The following is a 26,703-nucleotide window of genomic DNA, read 5'->3' on the forward strand; positions in this document are numbered from 1 at the left end:
CAGGACTGGAGCAGATGGTCAGTAGCAGGTCAGGATCAGGGGTCCGTAGCCGGTAGTGTAGTCAGAGACAGGCCAAAGGATCAGGGCTGGCAGCGAGCAGGGATATCCAGTAACAAAGCCAGAGGTCAGGGCAATCAGAGTACAAGCGGGATCAAAAACGAAGCCAAAGTCAGTAAGGAGTAAGCAGACAGCACACAGCAATCCCTGTGACCTACAGATTAGACTACTCTAATCCGTTATCCGGCTGTTCTGAGGTTGGGACCCAGCATCCAGTACCAACACTCAGTCTGCTACCCTGCAGCTCTGGCTAGTGTGATATGCCAGGGGGAACCACCCATGGCAACCCTGATCTAAAGGAAGAGGTCAGGGTTACTAGCCCAGGTGCCCAGCAAGGGGATGAACTAGCAGCAAGAGTTACCCAGAAGGATGCGGTTCTAGGTGCCTTTGAAGGAGCCTAGTGGTGGCAGCAGAGGCCCCTCCTACTGCGTTTAAAGGGGCGCAATTTGGATAAAGAAAGGGGACGGTGGCAAGGCAAGTCCAGCCACTCCCCAGCAACACGGACAGGGTGGAAGAGGAGGTCCATCCTGGAAATATATAGAATCTTTCCCAGCGCAGAATGGTGAGATATTGACTTTGAACGAGACTTAGAATTTCTTTGTCATGCATTACAATGAAATGTGAGTCACACATACTGTGGGACTGGAAAAAATATATACATATGTTAAACATAAAATACAAAATACAGTACAACCTACCGCATATATTACCAGCAGGTGTATATTGTGTGTGAGGAAAAAGAGCATTCAAATGGCACATATGGAAATTGTACTCTAGCACGTCTGCTGTCACATGCCAGGGTAGTAATATGGATAATCAGTGCATACAAAATGGAAGTTGAATAAACAGTTTATATTACAGTGCTTGGGATGCTTAAGATTTAACAGTATACAGCTTATATGTTGACAAATTAACTTGATTTTGGTTAGCAGATATTAATCAAGACTTTATGCTGAAATATATTCTATGGTACTTAATCTTGCAAATTATTTACAAAATACCCACCTATATCATGGGAAAAAGTGAAGATGCGGTTTGGCCTAAGAGTTGGAAACAAGTTACAAAATGTAATCTAGATGGGCCCATAGTTACCGTGATATGATTGGTGTAAAGTCTTTAATGACATATTTATCTATGTAATAATCTTTTGGTTTTAAGCTATAAATGGCAAATGAATAAATAATTGTCAATGCTCATTTTGATTGTAATGGTCTGTACTGTACATACAAAATAAAGCATATTCTGAAAGACTTCATCCTTGCAGATTTTTTCCATAACAGCAGTACCACATAACCGTCTAAAGACAACATATGCTGAGCAAGACACTACAATTTATCGGTTTAAGTGGTAGACAAAACGTTCACACTTGTTTTACACCGGTGATGGCACCATGATAGGATATGCTCTATTAAACGTCATCACTGTAGGGACAGCAGCAACTGCCTATAATGATAGACAAGTGTTGCTGGATCATTTATAAATGACTTATTTGTGTCTGGATCACGTAGAAATAACTGATTGCAGACTTTTATTTTAATTAATATTATTGCTAATGTACTAATTTTTATTATAGTGTGTTGCACTTATGTATAGGAAATGTAATTTTTTCTGAGGCATATGCCAGAGGAGGAAATGTGTTTTCTGTGACTGTCTGAAGGCAGGAAATGTTAAGTAAGTCTTTTCACAAACGCCTGTTTTGGCCTGAATCCACCACAGGAGGTCGTTACTTTTCTTTCACGTGTAGGTTTTATTCCTGTATCTTAAGATCTCTCTGCAATGTAGACTCAGGATACACGTAATTTAGAATAAAACAGATTTATGTAAACTTTGTTAAAAGGATAAAATTGCGTTATCTCCAAGTGTAAGTGTATTTTACATCCTGAGTGTTAGGCTGCTGGCCCTGATCACCAACCCACAGAACTAGATGACGGAGGTTTCACCTTTAGCAGCCGCCTTTCCCATAGACCTAGATGCGCTCACCGGTACTCGGATGCCCCCAGGACTTAGCTCCAGGTGTAGTGTGGGTTGGTAATACAGGACCACAGCGGCGGGCCAGGAGACTGGTAGGAAGCAGCGGGTAGTCAAAATGATAGTCATGGTCAAGGGTCACGAGCAAACAGAGTAATCGGTAAACACGCCAGAGGTCGGGGTCATGGGCTAGGTAGCAGGGTCCAAGGTACAAGCCAAAAGGGTCAGGGTCACAGGAAACAACAGGCAGGGTCCAAATCCAGGCAAGGGGTCATACACAGGCAATCCAGCAGAGTATCCACAGTACAGGGGCAAAGGGCAGAGCAGGTCAGCAAACTGGTAACAGGAAGCTATAACCGGCAGTGAGGCTGCAGACCTCACTGCCTTAAATACACAGATGGCCCAATCAGGGCTTGTATGCACCCCTGCAGACTAATTAGCAGTACAGAGCCAGACCAATCAGGGCTTGTCCCTGACACACACAGTTGCAGGCTAATGCCTGTAAATTCAGCCCTCTATATTAATTAGCCCACAGGCTGTGCCTGTTTTCGCGCATGCGCCCGGCTTCCAGCACTGCCGGGACGCAGGGCTATGTGAGAGGCGTCCGGCCGTTGCAGCGAACCGGAAATGACGTCCCAGTCGTCAAGGTGATGGCCTGGACGCCAGGGGGCACCAGAAGCGAGCCGCGGCGGCTGTGAGTACCGCCGCTGCTCGTGACAGTCCCCCCCCCTTGAGGATGGCTTAAGGATTCCCGACACCCAGGTTTCTTAGGAAATTTATTGAAGAACTCATTCAGATGTTTAGTGGCATGGAGCTGTCTTTGCGGCACCCAAGTCCGCTCTTCCAAACCTCGATTTTTCCATTGCACCAGGAAGTGCACCTGACCCTGCATCTTCTTAGAATCATGAATCCTCTGAATAATAAATTTTTTAGGTCTAATCCGATTCTGTCCATATGGACTTGGAAGCTGGGGTCGACTTGGATAAAGTACAGGTTTGAGCAGGGAGCAATGGAATGTGTTGGGGATCCTCAATGACCCAGGAATTTTCAACCTAAATGCCACGGGATTAATCTGCTTGACAATGAGAAACGGACCAATGAATTTAGGGCCCGATTTCCTGCAGGGCTGTCTGAGCCTAATATTTCTTGTAGAAAGCCACACTTTCTGGCCCACTTTGAAGGAGCAGGTGGTACGGTGGCGATCCGAATTTTTTTTTGCAGAGAATGAGGCCCGTCTTAAAGAGGATTGCACTTTTTTCCAGATGACCTTGAGGTCAGCAGCTGTAGACTGAATTTCCGGAATGCCAGCGGATTTGAGGGAATACAAGGAATTAGCCCTGAGATGAAAACCAAAATTGCAGAAAAACGGGGAGGTTTGAGTGGATGAATGACATTAATTATCGTAGGCAAACTCCACCCAGGGTAACAAGGAGGACCAGTTGTCATGAAATTCTGAAGTGAAGTGAAGACTGGTTAACCCTCTCAGTCTGCCCATTAGCCTGAGGGTGGTATGCAGAAGAAAGATTAACCTTGATTCCCAAAAGGGTACAAAAGGATATCCAGAATTGTGCTATGAATTGGGAACTGCGATCGGAAACGATATCAGTAGGGAGTCCATGAAGGCGGAATATATGCTGGATGAACAGGACTGCCAAATCTCGAGCACTAGGAAGCCTGGTCAGCGGAATGAAATGTGACATTTTGCTGAAGCGGTCTACTACCACCCATATGGTGTTGTGACCTGCGGAGCGAAGAAGATCGACTATAAAGTCCATAGATAAGTGTGTCCATGGTTTTGCAGGAATGAGCAAAGGAACCAATTGGCCTGCAGGCTTACTCCTGGGGACTTTGTTCCTGGCACAACCCTCACAAGAGAGGACATAACTCTTAACGTCAGCAGACAATGGCCACCAGACAGAATGGGAGAGAATTTCTAACGTTTTCTGAATTCCAGGATGTCCAGCAGTCCTACTACTATGCGCCTCTGCTCCGGAGTATTATCAGGAGCTAATCTTTGAAATCTCTGAAGTGTGGGCAGCATGGTGGTGTAATGGTTAGCACTTCTGCCTTACAGCACTGGGGTCATGCGTTCAATTCCCGACCATGGCCTTATCTGTGAGGGGTTTGTATGTTCTCCCCGTGTTTGGGTGGGTTTCCTCCGGGTGCTCCGGTTTCCTCACACACGCCAAAAAACATACTGGTATGTTAATTGGCTGCTAACAAATTGACCCTAGTCTGTGTCTGTCTGCCTGTCTATGTGTGTCAGTCTGTCTCTGTTTCTGTGTGTGTGTGTGTGTGTGTGTGTGTGTGTGTGTGTGTGTTAGGGAATTTAGACTGTAAGCCCCAATGGGGTAGGGACTGATGTGAGTTTTCTGTACAGTTCTGCGGAATTAGTGGCACTATATAAATAAATGATGATGATGATGACGCTCAGGTCTTGGGTTAACCCAGCATGAATTATGGAAGAGGGAATGATAGGTTCTGGGTTTGTAACCGGAACATGGTGTGCCAAGAAGCTTCTGGACAGAGCATCTGCCCGGACATTTTTGGAACCTGGTCGGTAGGTGATCACAAAATTGAAACGGGTAAAGAATAACGACCAACGGGCCTGTCTGGGATTTAGGCGTTTGGCCGATTGAATATATTGTAAGTTCTTGTGGTCTGTAATAACGGAAATTTGATGTGTAGCACCCTCCAGCCAATGTCGCCACTCCTCAAAGGCCCATTTAATAGGCAGTAGTTCTCTATTACCCACATTGTAGTTGGCCTCAGCTGAAGAGAACTTACGGGAGAAGTAAGCACCTGGGTGCAGACGGTGAGTAAGGGAGTCTTTCTGAGACAATATAGCACCAGCACCGACATCAGAGGCATCGACTTCAAGAACAAGTGCTTTATTAGGGTCCAGGTGTCTAAGGACCTGAGCGGATACAAAGGCTTTCTTCAAACTTTCAAAGGAGGCCACTGCCTGGGGCGACCAATTAGTTGGATACATTCCTTTGCAGGTCAGAGCGACGATAGGAGCCACGATGTCTGCAAAGCCACGAATGAACCTTCTATAATAATTGGCGAAGCCCAGGAACCTCTGAACCGCTTTGAGATTGTTTGGTTGCACCCAATCCAGGATAGCTTGAACCTTTGATGGATCCATGGAGAATCCCTCAAGAGATTATATAACCAAGGAAGGATACCTTCTGCACCTCAAACTCGCATTTTTCTAGCTTGGCATAGAGGTGGTGTTCCCGTAACTTCTGTAGGACCTGTTTAACGTGCCCCCGATGTATCGATAACAATTTGGAATATATGAGAATATCGTCTAAATAGACAACTACGAAAAGGTCCTTGAACTCACGAAGAACTTCGTTAATCAAATCTTGGAACACTGCAGGTGCGTTGCTAAGACCAAACGGCATGACTAGATATTCGTAGTGGTCAGAATGTGTGTTGAACGCCGTCTTCCACTCATCTCCTTCCTTGATACGGATGAGGTTGTATGCTCCACGAAGATCGATTTTGGTGAAGACTGTAGCGCCTCTTAACTGATCGAATAATATGGAGATGAGCGGAAGGGGGTAGGTATTCTTGACTGTAATGAGGTTCAGTCCTCGATAATCGATACAGGGTCTCAGTCCTCCATCTTTTTTGGATACGAAGAAGCATCCAGCTCCTACTGGAGATTTAGAGGGCCTGATGAACCCTTTCTCTAAGTTTTCACCTACATACTCCTGCATAGACTTAGTCTCTGGACCAGAGAGAGAGTACAAGCGTCCCTTGGGTAACTTGGAACCAAGAATAAGCTCAATAGCACAGTCAAAGTCGCGGTGAGGTGGTAAGGTGTCAGCAGCTTTTTTGGAGAACATATCCCAAAACTCATGATATTGTGAGGGAAGTTGCTCAGGAATTGACTGAATGATACGCAGAGGCATAGTTAGACAAGAAAGAGCTCCACTGAATAATTTCTCCCTTGACCCAATCCACAACAGGGTTGAGACTGGAAAGCCAGGGATGGCCCAGGATCAACGGAACCGAGGGACAGTCAATAAGGAAGAAAGTCATGGACTCTGAATGGAGAGCTCCTATGTTCAATTTCAGTAACGGAGTCTCCCAGACGACCTTGCCTCCAGGAAATGGGCTCCCGTCTAAGCCACAGACTGTAATGGCAGCTTTGAGCTTCACTGACGGAATCCCAGCAGAGCGGGCAAACCTGATGTCAAGAAAGTTGCCTGCAGCTCCACTGTCCATGAAGGCCGACAGAGTCACAGAACTGGCATCGAAAGTGACTTGTGCCGGAACAAGTTTGGCATTCTTTGGGGAAACAATTTGCAGACCTAGGTGAACCTTCCCCTCATTCCCTAGGCATGCTCTTTTCCCGGTTTATTAGGACAGGAGCAGGAGAAATGGCCCTTAGTACCACAATAGAGACATAGGCCTTGTGACCGTCTTCTGTCTCTTTCCTCAGGGGAGAGGCGATACGCTCCCAACTGCATAGGCTCCTCAGCATCCGTGGAAACAGGAATAAATGCAGATGGAAAGGAAGACGCCTCCTTCTCGGACTTCCTCTCCTTAATTCTCCTGTCAATTTTAATGGTGAGCTGCATAAGACTCTCCAATGAGGTAGGAGAAGGGTACTGCACTAGTGAATCTTTGATCTGTTCCGACAGTCCTAAGCGAAACTGGCTACGTAACGCTGGATCATTCCATCCACTGTCAGGTGACCATCTGCGGAATTCAGCGCAGTATTCTTCTGCCAATCGCCGGCCTTGCTTTAAGGCGCGTAGATGAGCCTCAGCGGAGGCCACTGGATCCGGGTCATCGTATAGCAGACCTAATGCTTCAAAGAAGGCTTCTACCGACTGCATGGTAGGACTTGTCTGTGACTGGGAGAAGGCCCAGGACTGGGGGTCACCCTGAAGGAGGGAGATGATAATCCCAACTCTCTGTTGTTCTGAACCAGAAGACCGGAGTCTCAACCGAAAGTAGAGCTTGCAGCTCTCCTTGAAGTTCCGGAACAAGGATCTATTTCCGGAGAACCGGTCCGGCAGATTCACCTTAGGCTCACAGGTGGGACCTAAAGTGGCTTGCAAAGTCCTTCAGGCCTCTTCCTGAGCGGACAAATTCTGGGACAATCCCCGAACCATCTGAATTTGACCAGCCAGGACTTGAGCTGGAGACAAGTTGGTTCCGCTTTCATCCATTGCGTAATCTGTCTCCGGAAATTCAGTATTTGGGCCGGTTATAATGTTAGGCTGCTGGCCCTGATCACCAACCCACAGAACTAGATGACTGAGGTTTCACCTTTAGCAGCCGCCTTTCCCTTAGAGCTAGATGCGCTCACCGGTACTCAGATGCCCCCAGGACTTAGCTTCAAGTGTAGTGTGGGTTGGTAATACAGGACCACAGCGGCGGGCCAGGAGACTGGTAAAAAGCATCGGGTAGTCAAAACGATAGCCAAGGTCAAGGGTCACGAGCAAACAGAGTAATCGGTAAACACAGATGGCCCAATCAGGGCTTGTATGCACCCCTGCAGATCCTGCAATCCGCAGACCGTCACAGCTCCACGCTGTTCTCCTGCAATCCACAGACCGTCACAGCTCCACGCTGCTCCTCCGCTAATGTTTTAATTTATTTTTTTTTTTTTTCTTAATCTTGCGTTTTTTTTTTTATTTCTTTTTTTCCGCGGGGGGGGGGGGGGGGCGGTCCATCAAGATCGTTGGTGGGGGGAGCTGGAACAAAAAAAAACAAAACAGAAATCATACTCACGTGACCGCGGCGCCGCATCCCTCCTTCCCCTCTGCTCCATTCACACTGACTGTCGGGCGTAACGTCATCAAGTCACACCCGACAGTCAGTGTGGAGCTCCTGACAAGACCAAGCCAGAAGAAAGAAGAGAAGAAAAGAAAGAAGCTGACAAAGTAAAGAAACGGAGAGGCAAGGGGAGGAAAACAGAAATGGACAGTGCTATAAAGAAGAGGGAGTAAAAAAAATGGGGGAGAGAGGCTGAGAGTAAAAGAAAAAGGGAAGAGAAGCTGAGATTAAATAAAAAAGGGGAGAGAAGCACAGATTAAATAAAAAAAGGGGAGAGAAGCACAGATTAAAAAAAAGGGGGGAAAGCAGCATGAAGGGTGCAGTGTGAGCATAAGGGGGCACAGTGTAGTTGTGATGAAGGGGCACAGTAATGTGTGTGTGATGGCACAGGGGGCTTGTTGCAATGTAGTGTGTGAGGTAGGTGGTGGCTAATTAATGGGCGCTATTTTGTTTGTAGGGTGATGGTGAGGCAATTTAATAGTGGGGACTATTTAAGACGGGTGGTTTGGGGGCTATTGAATATGGGGGTGAGTTTGGGGAGAATGAGATCTATTTATTAAATGTGACTGAGTTATTTAATGGCAGTGATGGTTGCGGGAAATACTGTGTGTTCCCTTACAGTAGCTTCCAAGTCACGAGCTCGCAGGGTGCGGTTTGTGACAGGTAAAGGTGGTCAGGAACGGTTTCCTGACAAAATAGAGGTGATATATTGTATGACTGTTGGAATATATAAGATATCTAATCAGGGAGTAGCTAGAGGGGCTTATCCCTGACACATACACTAAAGGATGTTTCAAGATCCACTTATTCATGAAAATTTCTCACAATGAGATATCTGTAACAATTTTACCAACGACTGAAAGCCCCGATGAGCATGCCGACAACCTACACAATTTACCTTCAGATCCGTGATATTCATCTCTCATAACCATCTGCTGAAATGATCACGACTCTGGAAACTATGAGGATCTGCCTACACTGCTGGTTGTGAGACCATACACCCCTTGGAATTTGCCGACATCACTCCATCGTTGATAGTGATATTTAATTTACTCTGGTAGGTATATGGTATGCACGAACACAGTCCACAGAGACCAAGACTCCAAGCCCATGAACAAGAGCAAGGTATCATCCGGGAATGTGATCAGAACAGCGTTTTAAAGAGTCCTGGCTTGGAGAAGGGGAACGGTGACATGAAATTCCCCTCTCAAGAAGTAGTGACTGGTATCAGCTATTCACGTTAGTCTGGTCTATTTGGTGCACGGTTGTGGACTGTATATCTACTGGCAGTGTAAATTGTGATCACTAAAAGAGGGGAGATTCTGTCACCTGTTGCCTTCCTGATCTTAATGGCAGGAGAGGGAAGCTCAACCCTAGTGTGTACAGTTAGTAAAGAGCCAGACTACAACAGGGCCAAAAACTATCCCCGTAAATACAAATGGCCCAACAATACTATATATATATATATATATATATATATATATATATATATATATATATATATATATATATATATATATATATATATATTGTGGCAATTGGGACACTTTGCCACCTTCTAATAGAGGGAAGAGTGATGGTTTCCCTGTGAAACCACCGCCTAAAGGTGCAGAGAGGGTTAAATATGCACACACATATACACACACAGAGCAGGAGACCAGGTGGAGCACCTGGTCTAATCAATTAAGGAGTCAGCCAGAGCAAGTCCTGAAAGCAAGCTTAAAAAGCTGGGTTTGATGTGTGTGTGTGTGTGTGGGAGACTGCTGCTAAAAAGTGGCCAGTGACCAGTTAGGGACCTAACTGTGATAGCCAGAGTTTAGGGCTTTGGGACTGTTTATTTTTGTGAATGTTTTGTTTGATTGCTGAAGTCACTGCCAAGACTGTTTATCCATCCTGACAAGTAAATAAACATCCAAGTGCTTCAGAAAAACCTGTGTGAGCCATATGTTTGCATGCTTTTCACAAGTGGTGTCATCGTGGGATGTGCAAAAGACAGCTAGATCACTGCTGTTACCCAAGCCAAAAAATCCAGGGTGGCGAGTTATGCAAAACCTCCCGACTACAATGTTTGTTTGCTGCAACACCTTTTGCATGCAATCTCTGAACTCAAAAGCAAATGCAGTTTTTTTGTTGCTTGCAGGTACTGCAAAAAACCTGCTTATTTCAAATGTTTGCAATGTGTAAAACTGTTTACTACAAAATCTTTGCTGCTAATGTGAGGATTTTATAGATGACACAAACCTTAATCACAAAGTAAATGTGTAAAACTGTTTATTACAAAATCTTTACAGCAAATGTGTGGAGTTTACAGGTAATTCAAATCTTAAACACAAAGCAGGTGTATTAAATTGATTGATGATTGTATGTTGTGACCTACAAGTGACAAACAGCCGTTTCCACAGACAAATCAGGTTTAATTTATGCTTAGGGAAGCAAAGTTTAATTTTTCTTCACACCAACATAGCAATAAGGAGGAACTCTTGAGGGCTCTGGTGAATGTGACCACTAGGCAGCGGGAACAGCAGGTGGCATTACTAGCTGTAGCTGCTACACAAGCACAGCAGGCCCAAATACTACAGGTTGCAGAGAATACCAAGCTCTTGCATAAAGCGCTAGCACAAGTGAGGCAGGTGCATGATGTGTCTGAGGTGCATGGCTTGCAGAAAATTACCACCTCAGATGATGTGGAGACATATCTCTTAGCCTTTGAGAACATCATGACAAGACTAAAATGGCCACCAGGGACCTGGGTGGAGAAGCTGGCAGTGAAGCTCAGCGTGCTTACATTGATTTATCTGATGAACAGGCTGCTGTCTATCAGGAAGTAAAGACTGAAATCTTGTCCCGAATAGGTGTGGCTGGAGTGGGGAGAGCTCAGCGCTACCATGGCTGGCGTTCTCCCAGGAAAATCGGTTCACTCACAGATTGCTGATCTCTCTAAAGTGATAAGGAGTTGGTTGCAGCCAAATACCAATACACCTGGCCGCATGGTGGAGATACCGGCATTTGACCATTGTGTCTGGGCTGGAAAGGAGTTTACAGAGATGGGTGCTACAAGCGGATCCAGTCTTATGAGGAACTTGCTATGTCGATAGACCGTTACTCAGTACTGCAACGCATGTCTGAGGCTCCAGAGGAGAATCCAAAGCTATTGCTCAGGCCAAAGTGGATACCACAGCTGGCGGAGCTAGTAAGAAAAGTTTCTCCACCTGTTTTGAATGTAATGAACCTGAGCACTTCCATGATGAATGTTCAAAGCAACAGGAATGAATGGACTGTACTATAGCTCAGCAGACGTCAGCCTTTCCTAGTTGCTGCGCTATGTCTCCCTCCACAAGGAGTCCGTCATCATTCCTAGTGACTATCCTGGTGAATAGGCGTGCTGTCTCAGTCCTGGTGGATTTGGGAAGTGATTTGACATTAGTCTCCAGTTATTTTGTTCCAAGAAGTGTCTGCAAGGTTACCTAAAGTGAAAGTGATGTGCATTCATGGAGTTACTGTGGAGTACAAACAGACTTTACTTCCAATTACCCTAAAAGGCCAAATAGTTGAGGTAATGGCCACTATAGCCTCAAAACTACTGTGCCCCCTTATCCTGGGTCGAGACTTTCCCATGTTCCAGGAGGTTCTTAGTGACTGAATCCGACTGGACATATCAACAACTGATACACCGGGCAAAAGTCCAATCTAGAAAAGAACCTGTCCAACTGTCACTGGGCAAAGAAACAACAGAACTGTTGCCTATGGAAGCTGAATACAGGTCCATGACCGCTACTCATCCCAAGTCTCACCCAAGGAAACAAAAGGGGAAACTGAGCCAATCATTTACCAATGACACTCATGTAGACTTTGGGGTCAGCAGAGAAAGCTGAGAACTGATTTCCAGTTCCAAGACTCATTTCATTTCAGGACTTTGCTAGGGATCAACATAATGATTCCAACCTAAAAATTGCATTTAGATCTGTAGTAAAAATTAATGATATGGTAAAGTAGTAGCAGATGCAGTGGTTCTGTCTACAAGGAGAATGTGAGATGAGAATGAAAAGCATGTAGCCAAGATTTATTTTCTGTAACCCTTTCAGATCTGGTGTTTATTAGCAGCACTTGAAAGAGACCTTCCCAACTGCTTGGAGAGGTGAATTTCAGACGTACCTTTGACAAGGATCCACTCACCATATTGAATGTTATGGGCTGGGTTTGTGCTGGCTGGAACATGGGCAGTTTCAACTCATTCCTGTAAATGACTAATGGTCTGTGTAAAATGTTGGCAATAATGCCCTAGGTTACTTGCCACAAAATGCATTGTTGCCCACTTAGATCCAAAGTGGGAAACCCCTGGGTTACCATGTGAGCAGTTGAACTAAAGGGTTGCTGGTGTAATAATAGCACTTGTAGTGATAGGGTTAATGTACTCTTCAAAATAGTGTTTATCACTGGTGGAATCTCTTATTCTTGTGTATAAAAATATCACCCTCTGAAGGAAGGATGCTTCCATTTTTGCCAATACAGCCCCCTTTAGATGTGCTAAGTTGCTCAGTGACTTCTTTGGTCCTTATATGGTCACTAAATGAAGATAAGCAGAGGGATATAAATCTGTTGATCTCCTGTGTATTTATGAGGATTCACCACACCAACTGACAACTGTAGATAACTATTCACTATGACAGCTACAAACACCTTCTCTCAATTTCTATAATCAGCACCCTGCTAAGAACAGCAATCGAGCTAATCACCTCACCTGGATCACTGTACAGCTTTATCTACTCTGCAACCAGCCCTTCAGTGAAACAATTTATCTCACCTATTTGTAGCCTTTAAAAGTCTCTAAGATCTACAAAACCTTGGCACGAGCAAAGATTTCTTTGATTGTGTTTTTAAGAAAACTTGCTTTATCTGACTGTACACTATTCTACTTTCAACAATCCTTTGACTTTTAGCTCACTACCAGTCCTCTTAGGTCTAAGGGGCATGACCAGATGTGTGTCTATTTTAGCTACCACAGCTAATGGTTCGATCCATGGAGCTACAAGCACTGTGGCATTCTGTTCAGCTGTACTATCTTTGTTGACTGCACACTATTGCAATAAAATAATAATGTTAATCAATATTTGGATATTCTATTTATCAGTATATACTCTGTAAGTTTATTTATGCATATTTACATCATTTACATTCATAACATACACATCCTTTACAATATTGCAGCAACCAGTGTTTCATATTTATTAGCTCATGGACATTGCTTTTCTCTTGTGTACAGTAGCTGATGTTTATGGAAAATGTTCTCCACATTGAGAACAATAAAATGGCTTTTCACCAGTATGAATTCTCTGTTACAAGACCTGATTTAAATGTAAAACCTTTCCCACACTGAGACCTTTAAAATGGCTTCTCACCCTTGTGAGTTCTCTTATGTTTAACAAGATCTGTTTTCTGTGTAAAAGGTTCCCCACACTCAGAACATGGAAATGTTCTCTCACCTGTGTGAATTTTCTGATGTTCAATAAGATGTGATTTCTGTGTGAAACATTTCCCACACTCAGAACATGGAAATGGTTTCTCACCAGTGTGAAGTCTCTGATGTTTAACAAAATTAGATTTAAGTGTAAAACTTTTCCCACACTCAGAACATGAAAATGGTTTCTCACCAGTGTGAATTCTTTGATGTTGAACAAGATTTGATTTCACTGTAAAACATTTCCCACACTCAGAACATGAAAATGCATTTTCTTCTGTGTGAATTCTCTGATGTGTAACAAGACTGGATCTAACTGTAAAACATTTCCCACACTCAGAACATGGAAATTGTTTCTCACCACTGTGAATTCTCTGATGTTGAACAAGATGTGATTTCGCTATAAAACATTTCCCACATTCAGAACATGGAAATGGTTTCTCACCAGTGTGAATTCTCTGATGTTTAACAAGATGTGATTTCTCTGTAAAACATTTCCCACACTCAGAACATGAAAATGGTTTCTCACCAGTATGAAGTCTCTGATGTTTAACAAAATTAGATTTAAGTGTAAAACATTTCCCACACTCCGAACATGAAAATGGTTTCTCACCAGTGTGAATTTTCTGATGTCCAATAAGATTTGATTTCAAACTAAAACATTTCCCACACTCAGAACATGAAAATGCGTTCTCTTCTGTGTGAATTCTTTGATGTGTTACAAGACTAGATCTAACTGTAAAACATTTCCCACACTCCGAACATGGAAATGGTTTCTCACCAGTGTGAATTCGCTGATGTTGAACAAGAAGTGATTTCTGTGTAAAACATTTCCCACACTCCGAACATGGAAATGGTTTCTCACCAGTATGAATTCTCTGATGTTGAACAAGACCAAATTTATATGTAAAACATTTCCCACATTCAGAACATGGAAATATTGTAGCACCTCTTTGAGATGTACTAGGTGTAACCATATCCGAGTTATTAGGAAAACATAATTCATGATTAGAGGGATCAGATGATATATGTGTACTGTGACATAATTGATGTATATTTGGAGTAATGGGTTTTCCTCCTGGAAAATCTTGTATGATGATGTTATCTTCTAATTTAAAACCTGGAGACAAAACGAGATCTCCCTCTGAGGTATTCCTACTTGCGTGTCCATCTGCTGGAAATAAAAGAAATGGAAATAGACATTGAGTAGCATATTGTCATACATTTAGTGAGTTCAAGATGTTCCATTCTATAATTTCTATTTGCATACAAAAACTTTATCACAAATCTAAAATGTACATATAGCAATTATACAGATAAAACATTGGATTAAAATATAACGCATTACCAAGGACATTGCATAGAACCAGCCACAGAAACATGAAGATTGCGCAGACACATTGTACAATGCAAAAACGCAGATTTAGTGTGTAATATTTCCCAAGCACACACATGGACTAGCCCGTATCATAGGACAGGGAGCCTCATTAGCCAGTGACATTGTCAAACTACAATGCTCATACAGACACTGCCCTCACACACAAACATTGGAGCCTTGGTAGCAGAGTAGACATGGGCAACACCAATACCATTGGTCTACACTACTCAAAGTTCACCAAGTGGACACTAAGATAGCAAAACAAAACAGAGAAGCAGCCTCTATATGTCTCTCTGATCAACATCAGACAGCATAACCCAGAGACCAGTAATGCTAATTTAGGCTGAAGCTACTATGAACAAGACAAGCACTGAGAGGGAAGCTTGAGAGAACAGTGCAGCACAGTAGGAAATAGTAACACAGAATGATGAAGGCACAGAGTGGAGGAGAGCATTAGGACTGAGTAGGAGAATTGAGCCGGTCACAGACGGACAACAGCAAAAAGTGGAAGAAAGTAAAAGGGCAGAGCAGGATACAGAGACAGGTCAGAAGATGAAGAGCAACAGTACAAAGCACCATCACAGAGGCTTGAGGGGAGCTATGGTACAATGATGGGTATGTGATTATAGTTCTGTGCATGCAAGAAGGTAGAGATTGTGTGAAGTGTGTGTTGTGATGGGATGTACAGTCATGGCCAAAAGGTTCGAGAATGACACAAATATTATTTTTCACAAAGTCTGCTGCAGCAATTTTTATGATTGCAATTTGCATATACTCCAGAATGTCATGAAGAGTGATCAGATGAATTGCAATTAATTTCAAAGTCCCTCTTTGCCATGACATTGAACTTTATCCCAAAAACAACCTTTCCACTGCATTTCAGCCCAGCCACAAAAGAACCAGCTGACATCAGGTCAGAGATTCTCTTGTTAACACAGGTGAGAGAGTTGATGAGGACAAGGCTGGAGATCACTCTGTCATGCTGAATGAGTTAGAATAACAGACTGGAAGATTAAAAAGAAGGGTGGTGCTTGAAATCATTGTTCTTTCTCTGTTAACCATGGTTAGCTGCAAGTACACACCTGCAGTCTTCATTGTTTTGCACAAAAAGGGTTTCACAGGCAAGGATATTGCTGCTAGTACGATTGCACCGAAGTCAACCATTTATCAGATCATCAAGTACTTCAAGAAGAGAGGTTCAGTAGTTGTGAAGAAGGCGTCGGAACGCTCAAGACTATACAGAAAGCGCCAGGACCGTCTCCTAAAGTTGATTCAGCTGTGGGATCGGGGCACCACTATTGCAGAGCTTGCTCAGGAATGGCAGCAGGCAGGTGTGAGTGCATCTGCACGCACAGTGAGGCAAAGACTTTTGGAGGATGGCCTGATGTCAAGAATGCCAGCAAAGAAGCCCCTTCTCTCCAGGAAAAACGTCAGGGACAGACTGATATTCTGCAAAAGGTACAGGGATTGGACTGCTGAGGACTGGGGTAAAGTCATTTTCCATGATGAATGTTCTTTCAGATTGGGGCATCTGGAAAAACACTTGTTCAGAGAAGGAACATGCCAATGGTAAAGCATTCTGAGACCATTCATATGTGGGGTTGCTTTTCAGCCAAGGGAGTGGGCTCACTCACAATTTTGCCAAAACATCCTTCAAAAGCAACTTCTCCCAACCATCCAAGAACAGTTTGCCTTTTCCAGCATAATGGAGCACATTGCATAAGACAAAAGTGATAATTAAGTGACTCAGGGTTCAAAACATTTAAATTTAGGGGCCATGGCCAGGAAACGCCACAGACCTTAATCCCATTGAGAACTTGTGGTCAATCCTCAAGAGGCAGGTGGACAAACAAAAACCCACAAATTCTGAAAAAACTCCAAGCATTGATTAGGCAACCATCAGTCAGAATGAGGTGTTTTGAGACAGTGTATGGTCCAGCCCAGGCAAACTGGAGCTTGTTCTAGCGAGTGGGCATCAGAACAAGAACCTTCTGCCCTACCACGGATTCTGCGGACATATAGTAGTTCAAAGGGGGAGAAACTGGTAGACTCCTGCAGCACTTCCCAATAAGCAAACAGGAGATGTGGCAGGTAGCATTACCAGTTCCCCCCATCAGAAGTTACGTAACATGTGCTTCAGCATGCCATTAAACCGCTCGCACAGTCCGTTAGCCTGGGTATGATAGGGTGCATTACGGAATTGCCGAACACCGCACATTGCCCAGAGACATTAGACCAGTTCACTCATGAACTATCTCCGTTGATCAGTTAGGAATTCACTAGAGAACCCTACACTTCTTAATACTCTACCTTTTCCGTAGTGATCAGAGACAGAGCCATAGCCTCTGGAAACGGGGTAGCGTATAGTCCACTATGGTGAGGATGGACCTCTTCCCCGATCTACTGGGCACAGGCAGGGAATCTATTATGTTCACAGCCACTCGTTGAAAAGGTTCCCCAACTACTAGCAAGGACCTTAGGGGAGCACGAGCACTGCGGCACCCAAGTAGCTGACACACATCATAGGATTTACAGTAGTCTCGGACATCTGACATTCCAGGCCAGAAAAAGTTCTGTGTCAGGCACTTCAGTGTTTGTTCTCTCCCTTGGTGTTTAGCCATCGGGAATTTAGAGGCAACTCAATTGCGCGTGAAAGTTCCGTGGTACCACCAGTTGACCTTGTTCCCAGACTGGTCTATCTGGATCTACCTTCCTAGTTACACGGTACAACAAGCCTTTACGCCAGGTCACACTCCCCACTTCCAAGGCGCTCAGACCTTCAAATGAGGTCTCAGAGAGAGCTGAGCTGCCCTGAATTCTTCCCTAAGACCCTCACTATCGTCTAAGTCAGGACACTCTGTAGGGGGGTCTATGTTGGGGTTACTAGGGTCAGTCAAAGTAGGGTCAGTCAAAGTAGGGTCAGTCAAAGGGGGGGGGGTCACTGTGGTCAGCTATACTCACCGCCGGAGCTGGCATACTGCTAGGGGCAGGAGCATCACCGGGCAGTCCCAAAAGATCATATGCTGGAGACAATATCCTCTTCATGGCTAGGGGACGTAGTCTTTCCAGAAGCAAAGAGTTGGCTGGAAGAAATAGCAGCTTGAGTCCTTTCCTCTGGGCTGGCTGAAGCTGTGCTTGCTGGCAATGGCTGTTGTCTAGCAGCTGTGGTCTTTTCCTCTAGGGTGGGTTGTGCAGGTTAAGACCCTGAAGACTGTAGTCGGGCAGCCTGGCTCCGGGTATTTGAGTTGAGAAATGCAGTCACAATTCCACCCCCAACATTGTTGCCCAAGATCACATCAGTTGGGAGGCCATCCATAACGGAAACATCTCGCAACTCCTGGCCATCTCCCCAGTACAGAAACACTCTTGCTACAGGCACTTCCTTCTCCAGTCCATCTGCCACTGTTACTTTGGCAGTGCGACCCTGCAATACTGCAGCAGGATCAATAAGATGGGGGCTCACTACAGTTATTGAGCCCCCTGAATTTATCAGTCCTTCTTCCTGCAGGGGTCACACTTGGACGGGCTGCAAGTTGCTCCACATGTTTTTGAGGAGTCTTTTGTACAAACAAGTGACTCTCTCCGCTGAGTCACCTTCAGACACACCACACCCCGCTGGGCTGCCAGGAGTAGAAACAGTCTCTACTGGCTCACCTTCACCATTAGGCAAGCCAGCCAGGCACCAGGACTCGGATTAGGGGCGTGGGTCTGGATTGCTGGGTCTGTGGGACAGTTCATGCTTAGGTGACTGGTCTTCCCGCAGCTGCAGCACCTCTTCTCCAGCCTGGGCTTCAATGATCTCTGATAACTCCCAGGAACAGAGTAGGGTGGTGTCTGGCGAACGGTGTCCGAAGGGTTTGATACTTGCTTTTGGGGGGTGAGTAGAAGAGGGGTGTTCCCCGGATTGTACAGTCCTTCGGGGTTGGCTGTTAACCTGGCACTTCTGCCAGTGTGGCCTAACACATTGTTCGCTGGCACCAGCACTGTTCGCTACAAATTAAGTCCACTAGTCCTTCCCAGGACGTGACGTCAGATCCATTATTATTCTTATTGGCAATTGCCTCAACTGGGTGGAAAATTTCTCATGGCTGACGTGAGGGCTTTTAGCCAAGTCCAGAAACTTCTGCAGGTAGGTTTCCGGGGGAATAACATAGAGCTTAAGGAGGGCCTTTTATACCACATCATAGTCTGCCTCTGGTGCCACTCCGCGATAGGTTTCCACTACACAACCTTGTAGCATGGGAACCACATTCTTTACCCACTCCTGTTTGGGCAAGACATGGAGGTTAAAGGACATTTCGAACACATGCAAATGTCCATCAATGTCTCCCACATTGTCATTAAATTTGGTAAAGTGGAGAGAGCCTAATCTGGCCGCAGCAGATGACTGTTCACAGGACGCGGCAAGAGACGGTGCCCACCGATTGCCCCACAACTGAATAATAACCAACTGCTCCGCCACAGTTGCGTTGTCTCCCAGGGACCCCAGCTGCTGCATTAGTACAGAAAAGTTGCCATCATCGCAATGTTGAACTTGCACCACTGGTTCACTCTGTGGGAGGGTACTGTTGTTGGGAAAAGTTGCCGAGTTCTGGGATGCTACTGCAGGTACCTCTAGGTCTGGCGTTGATGTCTGCTCCTGGTCACTGTCTCAGTCACCTTCCTCATCTGCTGACCTGTGCTGCTCACTCCAGGCCGTCAACTCCCTTTTCATTTCCTTGTCGCTGTGTAAGGAATTTTGATCTTCTTTGCTTGAAATAGGATCTCAAGATCCGCCTTGGACATTGCTCTGTAGTTAGACATCCTGTGCGTTCTCCTAGCTGCAGTTATTCCTCTTCTGAATAACTCGGCTCTCCTGACTGGTGCACGGATAGCCGCCTGGGGTTATCCCACCACTTGCCACCAGAAATCTGTGACAGGATGGACCGCCTATGCCACCCTGTCTGTGGTGTTGCTTGGGATCGACTGGGCTTGCCTTGTCACCATCCCCTTTCTTTCTTCCAAATACGCTCTTCCTGACACAGTAGGAGGAGCCTGCTGCCACCACTGGACTCCTTAGCGGCATCCAGAACTGAGTTGTTCTGGGTAACTCTTACTGCTTGTGTACCCCTTCTGCTGGCTCCTGGGGTGGTATACCCATACTTTTCCTTTAGATCAGGGTTGCTGTGGATGGTTACCTCTGGCCTATCACATTGGCCAGAGCTGCGGGTAGTGGCCAGAGTGTTGGTACTGGAATGCTGGGTCCCAACCTCAAAGCAGCCGGATAACGGATTAGATTGGGTCTAACCTGTGGTCACAGGAAGGTAGGTAAGAAGGCTTCACAGCAGGTTCCTTACTTGAGATGTTTATTAGCTCAGGAAGTCCTAAAAAGGACAGTTACACACGCCTGTTTGTGGTAACAGGCACATTGCATAGAACCAGCCACAGGGACGTGCAGATTGCACAGCCATATATGACAATGCAAAAATGCAGAGTTTGGTGTATAATTTTTCACAAGTACACACATTTACCAGCCTGTATCAAAGGACAGGGAGCCTTATTAGCTAGTGACATTGTCCAACCACAATGCTCATACAGCATCAACCACTCTCACACACGAACATTAAAGCCTTGGTAGCAGAGTAGACATGGGCTAAATTAACACCACATCCTATCCATTGGTCTACACTGCTCAAAGTTCCCCAAGTGAGCATGTAGGTAGCAAAACAAAACAGTGAAGCAGCCTCTTTATGTCCCTCTGATCAACATCAGGCAGCATAGACCCATGGCCAGATTAATGCTACTAATTTAGGCTGAAACCTCTTTGTAAGGAAGCAGAGCAGCTTGACAGAGCAATACAGCGCAGTAGAAAATAGCTGTTCATATGGAGCACTAAGCTCCGTCTCCCCTCTTGGTAGTGGTGTCCCCTGTGATCTAGTGAGGACAGGAAGTGGGGCAGCCTCCAGCCGTCCATATCGCTCCACTGAGTATGCACAGACAGGAAGTTATATTCTCAGCTGTTTTTCTTCCTGTCACAGTTAAACTGTAAAGATGTCATAACTAGAGCTGCATCCCTATTGTGTAAATATATATATATATAGTAGAATAGCAACACAGAATGATGAAGGCACAGAGCGGAGGAGAGCATCAGGATAGAGTAGGAGAATGGAGTAGAGCACAGATGGGCAACAACAGAAAGTGGAAGAAAGCATAAGGGCAGAGCATGATACAGAGACAGGTCAGAAGATGAAGAGCAACACTACAAAGCACCAACCACAGAGATATGAGGGCGCTATGGTACAATGATGGGTGTGTGATTATAGTTCTGTGAGTGTGAGAAGGTGAAGTTTGTCTGTGTGTGTGTGTGTGTGTGTGTTAGGGCATTTAGACTGTAAGCTCCAATGGGGCAGGGACTGATGTGAATGAGTTCTCTGTACAGTGCTGCGGAATCAGTGGCGCTATATAAATAAATGATGATGATGATGATCTCTTGGCTGGTAGCACACACTGATATGATGTGAGGAGGAGAACAGGAGTCTAATAGAGGCTGAAGGACAGACAAACTGGGTACTACAAACCAAGACCAAGACTCCTTCCCCTTTTCCCCCCTCCCACTCTCTCCTCCCCCCATCTCTTCACAGGACTCTAGAAACACCAGAAGATAACCGAAACAATTATTCTATGAACTGAACAAAAATCGGTCCCTACTCAAGGAACACACCCAAGAACACCAACCAAACTAACAAGAGCAACATCAAGATAAGCCAAATTTCAATATTAGTACATCCACACGGCAATAGAAACACCACATCACCACCCCAACCTACACTGCGCCACGGAAAACTCAAACTAAAATCCTGACTCCTCTACTGGGCAGATACTTTTTTATGGGTGTAGAACAAGTGATTGCGGTAGTGTCTGAACAAGGAGAATGTGTCACTCTTTTCTGTAATAAGTGTTTATTACTCACCAGTGCTGATATCTGTAGGGATTTCCTCCTCCTTACACTGCTGATCACCCGTCACATACATCTCTTCTTCTGCCTTTATATTTTCTACCTTAATATCAGTCAGAACATCAAACTAAATAAAATAAAAAATAACACTTTAATAATGTCTTATTTCATTAATTGAGATTAAACAGAATAATATCAGTGTATTAGACATCCCTTAGGATGTAAGCTCGAATGAGCAGGGCCCTCTTCCCTCCTGTCTCCTTAGCCGTTCTTCTGCTCCGTGTCTATTGCATCTGCCTGCCTGGAGTTTCTGAAGTATTGGTACTTTTTGTTTATTGTTCTGTACTGTTATACCCTGTATAGTCTACGGTTTGTACTATGTGCGGCGCTGCGGAAATCTTGTGGCGCCTAACAAATAAATGATAATAATAATAATAATAATAATAATATAGTGAAAAGTATTTTTGTGAAACCATAAATTCCATCTACCTGACTCTCCTGTGGGATACTGTGATTTTCCTCTGTACAATCCTGTGAATAAAGAGGACGGGGACATCTCTCTGGGGTATTTCTGTTACTGGATCCATCTGTAGAAGACATACAGTGACTGAATACATTGCTTAAGTGTGATGGTCAGGACTTTTTTCGGGCTGCACCCACTTTGTGGAATTCCCTCCCTCGCACAGTAAGACTTTCCTCTAGTTTCCAAACCTTCAAGCGTTCTCTGAAAACCCAGGTATTCAAACAAGCTTATGATATTCCTCAAAGTTTGCATTTTTATCTACAGTAGAAATAGCAGATCTGTTGCTGGTTATAGCAGTGTGCTGGGGGAATTTGTCTCTGTTTTTTTCCTTTTAGGATAACCCCACCCTTTCATGCACCTGTTATAGCCTATAAATTGATTTGTGCAACTACCAGTTTTGTATTTGATATTCCTCAACCACCATCTTAATCTCCCCTATTACCACCCTCTACACAGCTAACACAAGACAACAACCCTCTGACCAACATTGGTACACACACAGCCCTCAGTACTTTTACCTTTGCATTCTAGCTGGTCCAGTGTGCTACATTATATTGCACATGCCCTTGTGTTTCAAACTCCCATTGTCCCATAGATTGTAAGCTTGCGAGCAGGGTTCTCTTACCTCTCTGTCTGTATGTATTACCCATTATTGTTTTATTAAAGTTCAAGAGATGGAAGGGACAGAGATGAAGGGAAGCTGCCAGTGGTGGGTGTGGGGGGGCACCCCAAAAGGTGGCGACAAGTGATGTATAAGATTACTCCCCAGTAACACCCACAGCCCCACCTCAATCATCTAAACCTGGCCCTTATACTGCTCTCAGTAGGGAGGTGCAAGGTTTGGCAAAGACATATGATACTGGCAGGGGGTGAGAAGTTCCCAATCCATATTGACAGCAAGTAGAATCCTAGCACCAGCTACCAGCTACTGACATTCAATAATTCATCCTGATAGGCACTACACAATATCACCACATAGGATAAACAAAACAAAAAATTATAAATGATAAGTAAGGATGGCGACATTAGTCCATGCAAAAATCCATATGAATCTTCTGTATCATTTTGTCAAACATCACTTTTTTGTTTTATGTGTGTGCAGATAAAACAAAAACACCTCCAAATGGTGTGGAATATGAAGGTCAAGCACCAATTAAATGGAGATCTTCTCTGCGATTTCCTCCTTCTGTTTCCCACGAAGACAGTCAGTGTCAATCGCTGGCACAGAACTCTGCGGGACTTCCTTTACTAGCGGTGCTACTGCCAGTCTGTCAAGAGCATGAATTCACCTACAAATACTGTAACGGGTTTAATCTGTGGGCAGCTCAAGATGCTCACATACCAGGGAGATTCTGCTCTTTTTTCCACTCAGACTTACCATGTTAAAGAGTGCTTGGTGACAGTCCCTCTGCTAATCAGGTGCCCATCTTGTGGGCACGATTGAGCACAAGCCCTGCTGAAGCCATCAAAGACACCAGAGCAGGAATAAAAGGGGCTACGTCCCACCAACAGTGGTCTTCTTTTTGGACAGTACTGGACTAGTCATAGAACAGTGAATCATGCTGGTGATTGAATCTTTAAGGGTCTGTGAACTTTACAACTTTGTGAACCTTTTAAAAGTGGGGATACATCGAGCTTGGGCCCTACCTTGATATTACAAAATTGAAGCTCACTGCCCAATAGCCGGGATCTCTGGGAATAAGCAGCTTTCAGATAGGGTTGTGCATTAGGTTTTGGTGCAGTGAACCCAATGGTACTAGTTCCTAAATGTGCTTTCATCTGAGTATTGTACATTCACAATAAAAGAAAGTTTTACTTTGCCGGGGTGATGTCATACCCACAGAGGTACCGGATGTGCCAGGCTGGTACATAAGGATGTCTCAAAGAAAACCACCCAGCTGGTGCGGAAAAAAGCTAAACAGTCATCCAATATCCTCACACGCAAAAAAACACCCTAATACTGTTCTATCTGAAAGGGTTTTCAACTCATCAAAATGTGGGCGAGAAATGTGGATAGCAATTATTTGTACCACTACTGTTTTATGAAAACAGAGAATGTCATCTTCAAAAATCCCATGTGTCTCCTTTACCCTACAGAGATCCCTTAAAAGTGTAGAAATTTCTGATTTGTCCCAGGTCGACAGGCTGCGGACAACACTAGGCGGACCATAGATCTCATCCAACATATTGATTATAGCAAACAACCCTCTCTTCTCATGACACTTGACGCGGAGAAGGCATTTGACCGCGTTGGCTGGCCTTTCATGTTGCAAGCATTAGCTGCGTATGGCTTTCAAGATCGCTTCCTCAGGGGGGTGTCAGCCCTGTACCATAACCCATCGACATCTGTCTAGGTGAATGGATGCTCCTCTCCATCCTTCGCTATCCGAAAAGGAACCCGGCAAGGATGCCCCCTCTCTCCCCTCCTATTTGCCTTGGTGATAGAACCTCTAGCTACGAGAATTCGTATAAACCCTAACATAACTGGGATACAGCTACCCTCCAGTAATCACAAAATAGCCCTCTATGCGGATGATATCCTCCTTACCTTAACTAACCCTTTAACTACTCTCCCCAACCTATTTCAAGAACTCAACATTTTTTCCACAATATCAAATTTTAAGATAAACACAACCAAAACAGATATCCTAGACTTCCATATCCCCCCTAAGCTAAAGCAACTTTTAGAATTAAATTTTCCCTTTCACTGGAACTCCGACCACATAAGATACTTGGGCATAGCTCTCACCAGAAAGGTGGAAAACATCTACCAAGCCAACTACCCCCCCCTTATAGCTTGTATAAAAAAAAGATCTACAAGATCTACGTCCGTGAAAATGAACTTGCTCCCAAGGTTATTATACCTCTTTCACACTCTCCCCATCAGGGTCCCCCCTTCAATCTTGAAAATGTTACAAACTCTTATAATGAAGTTTATATGGTCAAATAAGAGACCTAGGATTTCCGCTCGCATTTTACAGCGCTCTCCCACAGCAGGTGGTCTTGGCATTCCTAACATACGTAACTACTACTACGCTGCGCGGCTGGCCCAGTGTGTACAATGGCATTCCCCCCCTGGAACTAGGATATGGGTGGACATAGAATCGGATATATTGGGTGGTTCACCGATTTGCTCCGTCCTTTGGCTTCCAGTCACACAGCGCCCAGTCTCTGTTCGAGCCCATCCAGTTCTGGCCCTATCACTTTCAATCTGGTCTAGATGTAATCGTTTGGTATCCCTCTCTCCTGCGCCTTCGATACTAATACCCTTGTGGTCTAACCCTGCATTTACACCCAGGTTGTCTCGTTCCATGTATACAAAATGGGCAGGTACGGGCAAGCTGCTGTTACTCAATCATATAACCAAGACAACAATATTTCCACAATTTTCGGAGCTGGTAGAGCAGTGTGGTTTTTTGCCGGGACAGTTCCACCAATGTCTTCAGATTAGGCATTACCACCAAACGGTTAAAGCCCAACTCTCTTCCAGACCACCCACCACATTTGAGAACCTGTGCCTCTCGGGCCCGTCCTCCAAAGGCCTTATATCCATTCTATATAACGCCTTGCTCCCCGCTACTCCGACTGTTAAGGATCGCTTTCAGACGCAATGGGAGGCGGACCTGGGAACCGAGTTAGATGAGGAAGACTGGTCAGATATTTATGAAAGTACATAGCTCTATAAATGTTCGTATCAAAGAAAATGCTAACAAGCTATTACATAGGCGGTACTATGTCCCCTCGAGGATACAAAAAATATACCCACAGACCAGTGCTGACTGCTGGAGAAACTGTGGACAAACAGGAACATTTATGCACATGTGGTGGGACTGTCCCGGAATACGACCATTCTGGACAGCAGTCCTTGCGCTAGCTTCAACAATTTTAGATATTCATATCCCATCTGACCCTAAGCATATTCTGCTACCGCTGCCCCTCCCAGACCTCACCAAATCTGCTCACAAGCTACTTAGGCACATTGTCAGTGCTGCCACGTGTCAGATAGCGGCCTCTTGGAAAAACTCCACACCGCCAACTCTCCAGATGGTTTGCAGTCGGATCTGGCATACTTACCAGATTGAACACATTACTAGCATACTGAGGGGCTCCTCCGTCTCCTTCCATAAAGTCTGGTCTTCATGGGCCTTATATCATAATCAGGTAATAGGCAGAACGGAAGCGTGCGTTCCACAGTTGGCACGCACGCCGACATCCCGCTCGCTACTCTGCTCTCCAAACTTTCCATTCTCCTGATCTCCGGATCATGCACTGACTAATCCTCGCGAGGATCACCCATCTTAGGCTTGGACCCCACACGGATTACACCAGGTATATCATCGCTACATCAGGATCATCGCCACATCCTGGATTGATTCAAGCGCAAGTAATATTACCCCTTTCCTCTCTCTATTCCCTCCGCTGGACATTAATCTATTTCATTTCATTTTGCTGGACTATTTGAGACTGTTCTTCATATGCAACTGTCGTTGTTGTTTTTTTTCTCCTCCTCCCCCTCCTAATTGGATCATTTTTGGACACTCTACATCCGCAGGATTTTATTCTGTTCAATATTGTTTCACCGTCTG

The 26,703-nt window shown here is 44.8% G+C and overlaps 1 protein-coding gene across 1 annotated transcript in view; it reads right to left on the minus strand.

Annotated features, from left to right (window-relative positions):
- The window catches only part of LOC142095498 (uncharacterized), a 101,629-nt gene that overhangs the window by 70,552 nt on the left and 4,374 nt on the right, over positions 1-26,703 (minus strand). The window contains 3 exon segments of the mRNA XM_075178443.1: positions 13,145-14,456; positions 21,610-21,721; positions 22,084-22,181. Coding sequence (XP_075034544.1) covers positions 13,145-14,456; positions 21,610-21,721; positions 22,084-22,181 — 1,522 coding nt within the window.

This window comes from Mixophyes fleayi, chromosome 6, assembly GCF_038048845.1.
Source record: "Mixophyes fleayi isolate aMixFle1 chromosome 6, aMixFle1.hap1, whole genome shotgun sequence".
Lineage (NCBI taxonomy): Eukaryota > Metazoa > Chordata > Amphibia > Anura > Limnodynastidae > Mixophyes > Mixophyes fleayi.